This window comes from Tympanuchus pallidicinctus, unplaced genomic scaffold, assembly GCF_026119805.1.
Source record: "Tympanuchus pallidicinctus isolate F22 unplaced genomic scaffold, pur_lepc_1.0 scaffold14, whole genome shotgun sequence".
Lineage (NCBI taxonomy): Eukaryota > Metazoa > Chordata > Aves > Galliformes > Phasianidae > Tympanuchus > Tympanuchus pallidicinctus.
Window position 1 is genome coordinate 2,009,966 of NW_026294659.1, and position 14,064 is coordinate 2,024,029.

The 14,064-nt window shown below is 37.2% G+C and overlaps 1 protein-coding gene across 4 annotated transcripts in view; it reads right to left on the bottom strand.

Annotated features, from left to right (window-relative positions):
- Positions 1-14,064, bottom strand: part of MAP3K15 (mitogen-activated protein kinase kinase kinase 15) — a 74,637-nt gene that overhangs the window by 47,680 nt on the left and 12,893 nt on the right. For all 4 annotated transcript variants that reach the window (XR_008204371.1, XM_052673977.1, XM_052673976.1 and 1 more), the window contains exons 2-3: positions 9,428-9,567; positions 6,172-6,195 (exon numbers count right to left, since the gene is read on the bottom strand). Coding sequence is in view for 3 of the 4 variants with exons in the window: in XM_052673977.1 (XP_052529937.1) it covers positions 6,172-6,195; positions 9,428-9,567 (164 nt within the window). In the remaining variant the exon portion in view is untranslated. The remainder of the gene's footprint in view (positions 1-6,171; positions 6,196-9,427; positions 9,568-14,064) is intronic.

A 14,064-nucleotide genomic window follows, 5' to 3' on the forward strand; every position in this document is an offset into this window, starting at 1 on the left:
TGCCCCTTAGAACTACTTTCCAATTTGTAGCCATTCCACCTACAAATACATATAATCTAATTGCGATAAGTTTATATCTTTGTGGTTTATATAGATCACACATTGGGTTGGTTTATTTCAGAACTATTAGCCATTTTTATCATCTTATTCAGAGAAATTTTTAGGTTTAAGAAATGTAGAAGTATAAAATAAAAGAAAGACGGACTGAAAAAAAAAAAAAAAAGAAGAAGAAAAAGGAAAAACTCTCAGCAAATAATGTATGAGCTAGCAGTGACACTTTTGTATTCAATCACAACAGTTCCAGCCACCAGAAAAAGAGCCCAAAGTAGGAACATTTTAAAAAATTACAGAAAATAGCTACAAGTAAGTTGAGAAAGGAACCTGCTTTTTAAAGGAAAAGGGTGGAAGGAACTAAGGGCAGAGTCACGTCTTTACTGAAGTAGTGAGGCCTGCAGAAGTCATTTTAAGATGCTGGCATGATGGGCTAAATGTAGTGCTTTTTTCTTAAAATACTCCTCTAAGTATTTTAAGGCTGTTAAAAGTGAAGGTTTGACCTTGATAACAGAAACAGTTGGGTTGTTGATTTTTAATCATCTTGCTACAGTTATTCTGGCCAAACTGCCACTTTGTGACAGAGACACCAAACTAGAATTTAAGGGCTATTATTCTGAATGTGGAGTAAAATCTCTGCATCTTCAGAGAGGGAATTTTGCCTTCGCAGCTAACAGCTCAGCTATTCCACTCCAGCCATGTCGTCCTTTTTGTCAATCACTCAAGGAGCATTAAGAGTGCTCACCCTCACTTACCAAGCAGTTGGAAAAGCAACATGCCAGATGACAGAAAATGACTCAAAGAAGTCACATGCTTTGAGTATTCAGGGAGACTAATGGACTTTTATCTTAAGAATTCATCATAAGAATCCATTCGTACCTTAAGAATTTAAGTTTCCACAGTAGTAGATTTCTGTGCCATCACATTCCTATCTATTTTACAATATAGGTGACTCTAAAATATCAACTTTTTAGAACACCTCCTGTTCACAAGTTGAACATAAGTGGTGTCTTTATAAAAATATTGCAAGAAAGATTACTGTAAAACAAACAATCCACACACAAGATCTAGGTTGCAAGTAACATGTACTCTGAGATTACCATTGGTGCGAAAGAAAGCATAACTTTTATAGCACCCTTACACAAAAATGCTATAAACACAGTAAGAAGATGGCATGTTTATTAAGAGAAAACAGACGTAAAATGATGCATACTTTGCCTATCAGGCTACCATTGTGGTATTCAGGAGGTACTTCAACCCAAAGAAAAGTTTTGTGGTTGGCAACCTACTCCAAATTGAAATAAAGCAACAAAGAGGAAAATACCACCATAAAACAGCATGAGAATCAAAACAACAGACATGAATAGAGAAACGATTAAAGAAACAATGGAGAAGGAATACAACTATTTATAGTAAATCCGTTTTTACAAAAACAAGAAAAATAGTAGAGCACATTGCCAGCAAGAAAGTAGAATGTAAGGTTTCTTTATTTTTCTACACATCTCCTTGTATCACCATTAACTTGCTTTAAAAGTCTGACTTCTTAACAGTGGCAGATTCATTACCTGATTAGTTATCTGTAAGCCAATTGCTACAAATGTACCTCCCTTGAGACAGTAACATTTCCATAATTACTGTCATAAATTAATTTTAAAAGCCTTAGTTTTCACTATGCAAATAATAACTGTGTTATATGTAATGATCAGAAGCATTGAAAATATTTTTTACTATTTCTTCTCAAAAAGGAATAACAATCAACTCTAAGCTACTCTTCTCTCTTTCATTCTGTGCCCTTTTGAAACTCTTACCACTTCTGCTGCCTCCAACTTTTTAGTAATAAATTAATAGACAAACACCATACAATCTTTTATAAACTGCAAAAATAATTCATATATATAAAGCCATTCTATAATACTACTTCTTCACATTATCAAATTCACACAGGGTAGTTATACTTAATTCAATCCATGGGACTACTAAAGTGGAGAATGTATCCAAGTGTCAAAATCTTTTTATTTAGATTTCTTATGTGTTCACTGACTTGAAGAATTAGATATGTACTTTATACAGCTATTGAAGCTCTGAAGAGACTTGGGGCCAATCTCAATAAAAACTGATTTTTCAACATAAAAATTTCTTTGGCAAGGATAAATTTCAATCTTGTTTCCTTTGGATCAAGGAGAAATTTGCTAACAGCTCCTCCATAGCCAAGGCATCACTATCCTCTATAATTAAAGAAAAAAGAAAAAAACCCAAACATTTAAATCTCAAAATATTTCTTCAGGTACACAGACCTAAGTAATAATAAACTTTTTGGTTTAATAGCTATCCAACTTCCCTTTAAATACCTTCTCTCTCCCTACCACCCTTCAAATTAACAGTTTTTCAAACCCCTTCAGATCTACTATCAACTTATCAACTAATGAAAAATTTTCTTTATATTCTGAACTTGCTCTAATAATTTTTCCACAAGGGAAGTTCTAGCTTGCATTCTCAGTGTCACATTCAAATAAACTAAACGGATCAAAACATTCAGTGCTAGAACTATTGTAAGAAGGTCTGAACATTCTGCTTCATGACTCCAGCAGTTTTTAAAACACTTCTTGTGCGCCTTTTCTTCTCTCCATCTTGGACACCTTTACACACTATTGCTTAAAATTCTGTAGAGGGAGACAAAATTTCCCTTCTGAGAACAAAAATAAACAAATCAAGGATATCAACAACATTTTGTACCAAAATATAATAATATTCTCATGGATTTTGTGTAATGCTAAATTGGGGGAAGATTTTCTAAGCAATTCAGGCTTTGGAAAATCCTTGGAATTTTATTTCTTCCAGTAAACCTGTAGTAACATCAACATCTAAAAAGCCCCAATGCGCAAGCCAGTTTTCCAGAAAGAAATGCATTTTTCTGTACCCTACAACCTGGTAGTGCTCTCAGACCTTAACCTGTCCATAACAATGCAGGAAACACATTGTTCTGTCCAAACAGACATCTGCTATCTGTGTTATCACTGATAATTTCGACAGAAGAAAGGGAGCTGTGCCCAAACTGTAAGCGAAATTAGCAGAAGGTTGTCCTCAAACCTCCAAGGAGCTCTACGGAAGGAGAACTCATGGGGCACAGGCAATATTGACCTTGCATGTCATACAAGTGCAGTTCTGTTTTGGGAACTGAACTCCCACAGCCCACAATTCTTTTATAAATCTAAAATCTAAATAAACAATAAATTATTGATTCAGAACTTTTACTAATTGTTTGTGGGAGTCAAGTAGATCTGAATCACATCCTTCAGCTTTTTTTTATCCTGGAAATCTTTGTTCCTGGACAGTGGAAGGAAGCTATAATCCTAGTTTTCCTACTCCTACACTTTTTTTTTCAGATATGAAGCAGTTAAATATCTCAGGCACACACCACCACAGCTTGCCACTGTATAATTTCCACTGTTAGATCAGCTGTGCACAAGTCAACTTTCAAATCAATGCTGTAACTTTTTCTATGCATTGTTTTCAGCTTTATGTCCAGTTTCCTCACTTTTGCATCTTTCCTGATGCAGAGTTAGCGTAACATTTTCCTTGCAAGGAAATTATCAAGACCTAACTGCTAAAAAAAAAAAAAATCTCCACTAAGGACACACAACACATTCACCTTTTCTGCATCTTTAGTGTGGTTCCACATCCATTCTATGCTGTTATCTTTTGCAATTTTGTACATGATTTGAGATTTGCAGGATAAATAGCAAAGGTGAGGGCAAGAAAACCTGAGAGAAAGATCCTAACTACAGAACTGCATGCAGAAAGTTTCACTCTTGCTGCTGGAAAATGGTGCAGTGTGTCTGGTAGCAATCTCAATTACCATCTTTCCTTACATGAGCACAGACACAGAGTACTGAAGCAGCAAGAGGACTTCTCTTCATAAAACCAGTAACGGTATACCTGTGGCTACCTTTGGACTGGAGGAAGGCTTAGCAGATGAAGTATCTATCCTTCTTCCAACATATCTCCACACTCCAGTGAAGAGTGCACGTAAGCTCTTTCTGCTACATCACAGCTGTGACGGAGGCACGCCAATAGAAAGATCAGTTCAACCAGGAAATGTGAAAGGAAAGTACAGACTCGTAGCAGAGTATATTAAGTGCTATATGTAATAGTTAGAAATGAAACTGCAGTGGTTACATGATTATTTACCTCACCCGATGTAGTAAATTCATGTCAATTCTGTAACTACCTATCTAGCACAGTAACCCTAATTAGCAATGGCCCTCCAAAAAAACTGATACAGAACTTTCGTTTGTTTGCAGGAGTCAATCTAAATGGCATTCCCCATCTTTTCCTATCCCAGAAATCCTAATTCCTGGACAGTGGAAGGAAACTATCTTCCCAGTTCTCCTATTCTTATGTGATATATTTTATCAAGCACTAAACCAGTAGCACAATTCTGGACTGCAGCAAACTACATGCCTCTCCAGACACATCTTGTGGCTTGCAAGGAGAGCAACTGTCTATTTGAAGCCAGTTCCAACTTAGAAAAGGATTAAGTTTGAACTTATTAATTATTTAGCTTGCTAATCAGTTTACTGCTATTTCAGATTAAAAAACTGATTAAAAAATGCAACATGGGAGCACATTACAATAAATTTACTATCTAAGAGAATACAAATAACTTCGAGTAATATGAAAAGTCAAGAATCCATACTTGATATTTTAAGTCAATTATTTTTTCTTCTGTATTTCACTCACAATGGTCTTTGCAATCTAAGCACTTGAAGGAAGTAGGTTACACAACTCTTCCCCTCCCACCTTTTTAGAGGAGTGATCAGGATGCCAGTTTCAAGATCCCTCCTTGCCCTTTTTGCTAACCTGGTGTTTCCAGGTCTGATGCAGGAAACTTTACCAAATCCACTTCTTCTTCTCTTCCACATGAAGCTGAAGGAGGTCCTAACTCCCTTGTGGGGAGAGAATCAGACAAAAAAAAAAAGGCTGCAGGCTGCTATTCCATGGCACTAGGTTGAACTCCACTTTTGCACCACCTAAATGGCTCTTGTCACAATTCTCCCTCTGGCTCTGGAGGGGAAAGCATACTCTTGTGACATCCACCAATTATAGCCTGAAGATGGAAGTAGCATTACTCACAAGGAAACCTCAAGCTGTTCTGAGGCCTCTTTTCACAGAGCTGTAGACTAGGAAATGCAGTTCCCACTGCACAGTGAAACCAGATCAAAGATATCAAAGATTACCACAACAGACAGGAAAAGGACTTGGACTTACTCAACCTGATCTATCTTTAGCCTATATACTTGCTGCAGCCAAGTATAAACTGTAACTCAAAATAAGCAGCTGTAACTAATAAGTTATCTCTTTTAGTTCTCTTCTAAAAGATCAGTTTAACAAAATCAAAAGCCATTTTATTGTTTTCATCCTGTTTAGGATTACCTCAGAAAAGAATGAAAGTATATGGGAAACGTATAAAGGTTCAAGATTTTTATGAATTCAATAGCCCTCACTATAACAGTGTTTAATGAAAATAACCACTAGTGGAAAATATCAAAAAATACGTAAGTGTGCAAGACATTGTGGTATATTACAGTAAGCCTAAAATAACTACTGAATTGTATCTTTCTTGAGGTTTACTTACTTATTCGGTTTTTCTTGCATTAAAGTTAAAAATGTTTTTAATTGAGGAAGGTTTTGCATTCCTCAACAAAACCTGTGAATTTGTGAAGAAGAGGATGGGTACAGAGTGGTCAAATCTGCTTGATGTACAGCCTTAAGGTATCACACACACATACATATTCATACAAATGAGTGAAAGTGGTAGAGGTAGAAACGGACTTTGAAATTCCAAGTCTACATTTTTATCAATGAAAGTACATATATAACATATCTGCTGGAACTTCTCTAGAAATTGAAAAGGAACTCCTAAAGAAAAGTAATTTTTTTTAATCTATCTTTTCTTTTGAAAGGAAATCAGTAAGACTCATTAGTCAGTACTGTGTGTAAGGAAAACAGACTTCTTAGTACCATGAAGAGCATATATAAACCTGGTAACTTTGTTGCTGGAGTTGCTTCAACTGTAGTATTCATTTTGTGTTTTAAAATGAATGTAGATTTAATACTTACTGTATTTTTCTGAGATACCATATCCTGGAAAAAAAAAAGAGAATGAAAACGGTCATTTTTACTGAGAATTATTATGTCCAATAAAACTAAATGGTAGGCACCAACTAAATGTGCACACATACAAATGTGTTCTTAACTCATAACCTCCTTTTACTGCCATATCAACTTCCAAGTAAAGGGCAATGTCAAAAAAAATCTCCATAGTTCAGTTTCAGAAAGAATTAATGATTCAGAGAAAAAACCTATTTAAATTAGTGCTCAGAAGATAAAGAAAACTTGTACTTGCCAGTAACTGGAGTTTCTCAAGTGGGGCACTCCATAAGCCTACTGGACATTTGTGAATCAAAAGCATTTAAAGCTGGACACTTTTTCTCTCAAAGAATATCCTGAAGAAACCTAGGCTCCTTTCCTACCTGGATGGGCGCAGCCCAAAACACTCCTGCACCCTACTTTTTCTGACCCTGAAATCTAAAGAGAGAGATTGAAACCATGAGGAGGATGACAATTTAATGTAAACCAAACCTCAAAGATCTCCAGCTGTTGCTAAGTAACCTTCTCCTTCTTGTGGTGGCATCATGTCCAGTAAACACTGCTTGGTGAAATAAAGAGATCTCCAGATAAGCTACTTCACAAATGTTAGAGGCAGACTTGTTTCTAAGCAAGGTTAATTACTGAAGTAATTTAACTGTATGTGCTCTGGCAATTTAAGATGATTCTTACTCAGCAACTTCACACATCTGACAGCCTCAAAACCACTTGCACAGAAATGACAGTGCTCATGTATATACCATCAGACTGAGCATTACTAGCGGTCTAAAAGGTTTAGTTCCACAATGATGAACCTCCTGAAATCCAGCCTTTTTATTATGTGCTTAGAAATAGGTTGTTTTGGAAAGAACACTGAAGAAATTGAAGATACAACTCTTGGGAGAATTTCAAGGATGTGTTCTATGAAGTAAACTAAACAGTCAGGCTGCCTGAACTTCACAGCTACTCCAGTAGGAGTAACAGTAAGAATAGTGCCTTCATAACAGCTAGGCTAGACACTCTTATTGGGCATGTAAAGCAACCCAAATCCAAGTAGAGTAATATATTCCTAAAAGCAAAGGAAAAAAAACTGGCTAAATTAGTCAGAAATAACAGATAGTCAACTATTCACATCAAGGTATCTATACCTAACGGAATTACTGATTAATGCAAACTCTTTAGGGCAATAAAATACTTTAAAAAAAAAAAAAGATTGAAGGCTTAGTCTTCTGAAATAAACACCTGAAAGAAAAACTAAAAGTAAACAGGTCCACTTACCTAAACAAATATCTCTAATAAAATTTTATCTTCTGTTGATAAAAACTTCTCTCTAAGAAAAAAAAAAAAAATGAACTCTTCTGAAAACTATCTAGCATCTAAACCATGAAATGTGTCAAGAGATCACGAAATGTCCTTCCCTGAAGGATCCCAAGAATAATCCCTATCTACCTTCTGAAGTATTCCTAAAACAAAAAGTATATTTATATATTTGAATGGTATTCAACAGCAAACTGGAGCTCGATTGCAAAAGAAGTATCAAGAACATCAGAACAGGACAGAACCATCTCCCCAGTATCCTGCTAAAACTACCCTGGTGCTCAACCAGATGATCTCTTCAACTTGTTTCCAACAACTCAAATCAATTAATCAAGTAATTTTGATCACTCAGTAAGGTATGCCAGGGGACTGTTGACCAACGTGATTATACAAATGACTATGAGATAAGAGATACAGCAGGGCTCAGTGTCATTAGCAGAGCTCCCACGAGTAGAGAAATTAAGAGAAAGTTTTTCCAGCCCTATGTGATGCAGTCATATTCTAGTGTTGTGAGGTCCCCAGGCTCGTACTTGAGCTTCACACTCTTCAACAAAAAGACCCAGAACTGACACTTCCAAGGTCTGCAAGCTCTGGCAGCGAACTGTTTGAAGACCTGGCCCACAGACAGATGCGAGTCTGGAGGTCATTCATCCCTTCTGTTACGGAGCACATGCTTGCATCCGCGCTTGGCACAAAGTGCAGAAATCAAAGCCATTCACCTCATTAGGTGGAGATATGTAAAAGATGACTAGCTTGGGCTCCCCAGACTTAGGCACCTGCTGAGGAGAACCAAGATGATCACAACTCCTGAGATATAACGTAAGACAAGGATTTAAAAACATGAGTTAATAAAAAATAAAAACTGCTGTCAGATATGTCGTCTCTGCAAGAGGAAAAGTTGTATGCCTGCCTTTAAGAAATTATTAGAGCAACAAAGGGGATGCAAGTATGCCTTGACACATATTTGTTGTATCTCCTTGAGCAAAGGGTGTGAGAGGTCTCGTGACTTCAGATTACACAAAATGTGAATGTATATGTGGAACACAATTGCAGAAAGGAGTAGATTCAGAGTAAAACTGAAGACACTGAAAGAAAAAGAAGCTGTGACAGGACCCAGTTTTTAAAACAGTTAACATTCAACTAAATATTCTTATTTCACTGGGAAAGGTTGGAGAATTCCAAGATAGATTCTTGGACATCAGTGGCATGAAAAAAATGTTAAAACCATAAAAGGCAATAAATCAAAAGAAGAGAAAAACCTCACACAGCATGAACAACACTGTTCTCAGTGAAGGTAGCAAGAAAAAGGATGATATTATAAGAATCAGTAATGGTAGTACAAAAGAGTAATCTAAATGTGAGCGAAACCAAAGAGAACCTATGCTGTGAAAGAAATATCCCATTATAGGATTTGCAGCCAGAACAGTCTTAAAAGACTTCAGCGTACAGCATGTTTCCCTACTGCAATAGTGAACAACAGGCCTGTAAAATGATTTGATTAGGATCTCTTCCTTATTCCTTCCTTCTTCATCAGAGAGAAATAAAAAGATTCCTGTAATCTTAGCTTCTCAGAAACTAGGACTTCAGCTGAGAGAAATACTTGAATGTTCAGAGTAGGTTGCAATACATTACTTCTTTGAGCATCATTACAAGAAGTGAAAGTGCAGGTTTTGTACAAGTCAAACCATCTGAAGCAAACCCAGTACTGCAGTATGGATCTTTTCTTATAAACAAGCTTTTACTTTACTCTAACCACTGCTATTCTTGGTAGTAGCTGTTATTCTTAACAAGATTTTGCTAAATAGCCATTAGGAAATCACACTCAATGAAAATTTCTGCCACAAATGTTTGCAGAATCTGGTAGTTAAAGTTATTTCTGAAACGAAGCAAGATTTTGAAGAGAAAACCTTACTTTGAGAGACTGGGCAGTGTCATCATCAGTGCCATGGTAGAGTATAACATTATTTGCCATGTCAAAGCTTTCACGCACACCAAGGTGGTAGAACAGTGATGGTTGCTTGGAAATATCACTCATATCCACAACTGCAACATCTGAAATGAGAGAGGAAGGGGGGAAAGTGCTAAAAAAAAAAAAAAAAAAAAAAAAAAAAAAGAAGTCTTAAACCCCAATTTATTACTACAAAGAATTTAAAATGAATTCTGAAATCACACGCACATTTGTAAGTACAAAATCAACATACTCAATTAAGGATCATTTTCTCATAGTACAAGTATTACCATGCACTTGAGAGATACTATATCCAGAAAATGATCACAGTATTACCATAACTGTGAGGCACGGTCTGTGAATTCACAGTTTTGAAATCACTGCATCAGGTGTACTGCAGGTGAAGAAGGAGTTCTACTTTTGCTCCCCAAGCCAGGCCTGACAGTCTGAATACCCACTAAGATGGGAAATGTGGAATCTCCAGGTGAAACCTCTGAGGAGAATAAGGCAGATGAAAATTAGGGAAAACCACAAGACCATGTTTATTTTCACTGAATCTTGCAACAGAGGAAATTCCTAAACAGTGGAAAAACAAATAATTTGTGAAATTGACTTTTAAAAGCTATACACATTTTGAGGTGCAGGGCAGAGTGAAATACAGAACTCAACTACAAGCAGCTTGAGCAAGACTTCATAGTGCTCCTGGGTAGCACTCAAGTCAGAAATGAAAGTAAGAAACTTTGCATCAGTGAAGATGACCAATACAGAGAGGTAAATAGAAATACCCTGTACTATGTAGAACAGCTGAGATACAGACTAAAGATTTGGAACTCACTGTCTGTTTTTTATGTGAGCCTAAAGACCAGCACAGACAGAAGAAGTAACTGGAATAAAGACACTGGTTTTTTTTAAGCTGTTTTTCCCTTGATCCTTGTACATTCTGTATCACGTAAGAGAGTTGTGGTCTAAAGCTTTTTGAAGGTCTGTGTCTGCATGACTGTCTGCTTTCACTGCTGGGGGACAGACAGCTAAATGTACATCCAAAGTATTCATAAGACTAAAGCTTGAGCCTTCAAACCACAGGACAGTCTGAAGTACAAAATAGATTCCAAAGTCCCAGTTCAGCAGGGCAGTAAATCCTGCACCTCTAAAGCTGCTAACAGACAGCTCCTGTATCTACAGGGAATGATGGAGAAGAATGAAGCTACTAATAAATGAAAAACCCAGGAGCAGGCCAGGCCTGTTGTGTGAAGTCCAAACAAAGCAGTCAGTTCACCTGGGTTTCACTGAGGTTACCTACCAGAAGAATCAATGCCTCATACTCAGTATGCAAGTTCTTGGTAAATCCAGCAGTGAATATACATTCCTGTACAATTCCACCTGGGTATTTTAAAAACTTCTCATTAACCTGTTAAAGCACAAGGACGGGCTTTTGAGTCCACAGAAATGACCTGCCTAAAAACCTAAATGTCTCTACTTAAAACATGATAATTTGAAAAATAATTAATAAAATAAAATCATGGTAAAGAGAGAAAATTCTCCTTATCCCTGAGCAGCTTCAAATTCTGCACTACCTACTGATCACCTTTCCATTCCTGCTCAACGAGCTTCCTACAGCAGAGCTAATCCTAGCATATCTCATGCTACAGGGTCATACAAACCGAGCAGGCTGGAAGCAGTAAATCCCAGCTTCACCCACACATCCTCATCCAGATTATCCTCACCTCCAAAATTACCTCCAAAATCAACTGAGAAAACGTAAGTGATCTATAAAATAAACATTTAGACAATAACAAGCAGACCTAGAATCACATTAACTCAAAGAAAAAGATGAAGTCAAAGAGTTCTGGACTGCTTTTAGGGCCTGTATAAACTCATTTTGTGGAATTGTGCTGTGGAGTCAAAATCTCCTTCCTGGTGAGAAGATTTAGACAATGTGTTCACACAGCACACAGATACTGCATTTTCCAATATCACGTGAGCAATGACCCATAACAGTTTACTGCAACAAGGCTACCCGCAGCCCATAGCTGTGCAAGCCTACATCTGAAATTTGCCTTCTCTTGTCTGCTGCTCGGTTACAGTGTAAGTTGCGTCAGAACCACATTAAATGGGCATAACCACAGAAATGTCCACATTAAAAAGGAGTATCATTCAGCAGTTAACACTGATAAAGGATAAAAGAGGATGAGTTTTTCTTGTTTATTCACATCTCATGAACACAAGTGTGAATAAGGTAAAATAAACAGAAGACTAGCAGGGAAGATGAAGGTGGCATCACAAAAATATACATGCACATGGAAAAAACAGCCCCAGGAAGATGACCAAATAGATCCAGTCTGACTGTGGGAACCAAGGGATGAAACAGACGCAAACACCATCTGACTAAAGCAGAGCATCAGAAGTGCTGGTGGGAGCAGAGCAGAGCAGTGAGAAGATCCTGTGTTCCCAGAGTGGCCTCCACAACCCCTCCAGCAGGAAAAGAAGTGTGCTGGAAGCAGGAAGGAGAGAGTATGCACCTATTTACATAGCAGCTTTACTCGGGTGCTAGGGAAGCATATCTTGAGTCTGGTGAGGTCAGGAAATGATCACGAGTGGAGAACAAATGATGAATAATCAATGCTAATTAAAGAAGCAGCTCCCTGAGACACATTCAGTGCAGTGGGCACTGCAAGTACAGCACTCAGTGATAGTGACCATTCCCCAGAACTACTGTTTTCAGGGCTACATCTCTTTTGTTAGTGTAGCAAGTGTTGACGTAGTGTATCAACTAATGATTCACAAATACTTTTCTTTCAGCGTCTTACGCTTTGCTTGCAATTGATGCTAAAATCTTCCATCTACAGTTCTTGAAACACAAATAAAGGATCCTGAAGTACAACAACATATATAGGATGGTTACAAAGAGAGAAGAATTTCCATACTTATAAGATCTGTGAGATACATAAAATTAATATTGCAGCACAAGCACCTGCTTAGCAAAGCACGATTTATGAACAGAAACAAGTTGATCGCTCTTCATCCTCTACTCCCATCTCCGTGTCAGAAAAGCCAATTCAACAAAACGCCTTCCAGGCTTCTCTTTCCAAATTTAGGTTCAGCTTCCTTCCTCACAGATAAGTGTCAATCAAGAATTAGTGCCGACTTTTTGGATAGCCAGACTGTAGGTGGTAATAGCTGAAGTTCAGAGTAGAAGTCAGCAGAAGCAGTCGGCTTGGAAGAAACAGTGGCACATGTAGTTGGAGGGAAACTGGTAATGAAATCAACCAGCACGGCACGCTCACAATGCCTGAAAGCATTTTAACATAAGCAGAAAACACAAAAACTGTATTTGTTTTAAATATCTTGTTTAGTCACAACCAGAAATTTCTTCTTCTTGAGTTCAGTTCTCACCTGCAACCTTTTATGCTTTGGAATTCAAATAGCCTCAGCACCACTAATTCTCATTCAGCAAAACCATCCCTTGGGATACAGTGAACACCAGACAACCACCCAAAATGCAGCATGGACAGATTGAGAGGCCAACATTCATCTCGAGCTTTCTGCACAAGCACCCTTTTCATCCAGACTGATCCAGAACAGGGTTACATTCAGACCCAAACATTACAGCCATTAATCCTGTCAGCACTGTGGTGCTACTTTACAGCAGTACTCAGATACTGCCTCTTTCATCTGTACCAGAGGACACACATTAAAAACAGAAACAGAGCGTATTTTTAGTGATCCAGTGGTGTTTACTGCAATTCAGGAGAAACGAGTATTTTAAACTCGTTTAAAGTTTTAAACTATTAATTTTTCTAAACCATGATGAAGTATTCATATTTATAACTGATATGTACTCCTTATTGTCAAAAGAACCCGCTCACCACAAAAATTAAATCACACACAAGAAACTACAATTCATTTAAAAGCAGCAGAACAAATTACAGCAGGTAAGTAATACTGCCAGTTTTAAGGATTGATATAGAATATAAATTCATTTTCTCATTTACTTTTATGTCCTGCGGCTTCCTTATTAATTAGATACATCACCTCAATCTTGCAATCCCTCAATAGCATATTAAAGATTTTGTGTGTTGTTAAATGGAAGGAAAGGTTCTCCCAAAGTCCTTGGAAATGAAAAGCAAAAGCTTTATGAAACATTATTAGATGTTTCCTAAATATAACTAAATTCACTGTAAAACCATACGTTTCAAAGAAGGCAAAGCATTATTCTAAAATAGGAAAGCAGTTCTACTGATCCAGAAAAGCAAAACTTGTGCCCAATGTCTGTGCTTATATTTAACTGATCTTCCAAGAGTGTTTCTCAAACTCTGCCAGACAGAATACAACTGTGCAACTTCAAGAACTGGTGCACGAAGAAAATTAATATAGTTAATAGAACACATGGCTAATCCAAAAGTAGAATGCACTTTAAAAGCCCTGCACAAGCATGAATATGAAAACATTGCCTTACTAGAAAATATTGGAATAGCAAAACACCTGAAAAGAACCCGTCACCAGAAGGGGTAGAAAAATTTATTTTTCTTCTTTTCCTAAAATGTTAACAGCATGAAAAGAACTAATCCTAGACAACCTTTTCTTGCATTATTGAACTGCAG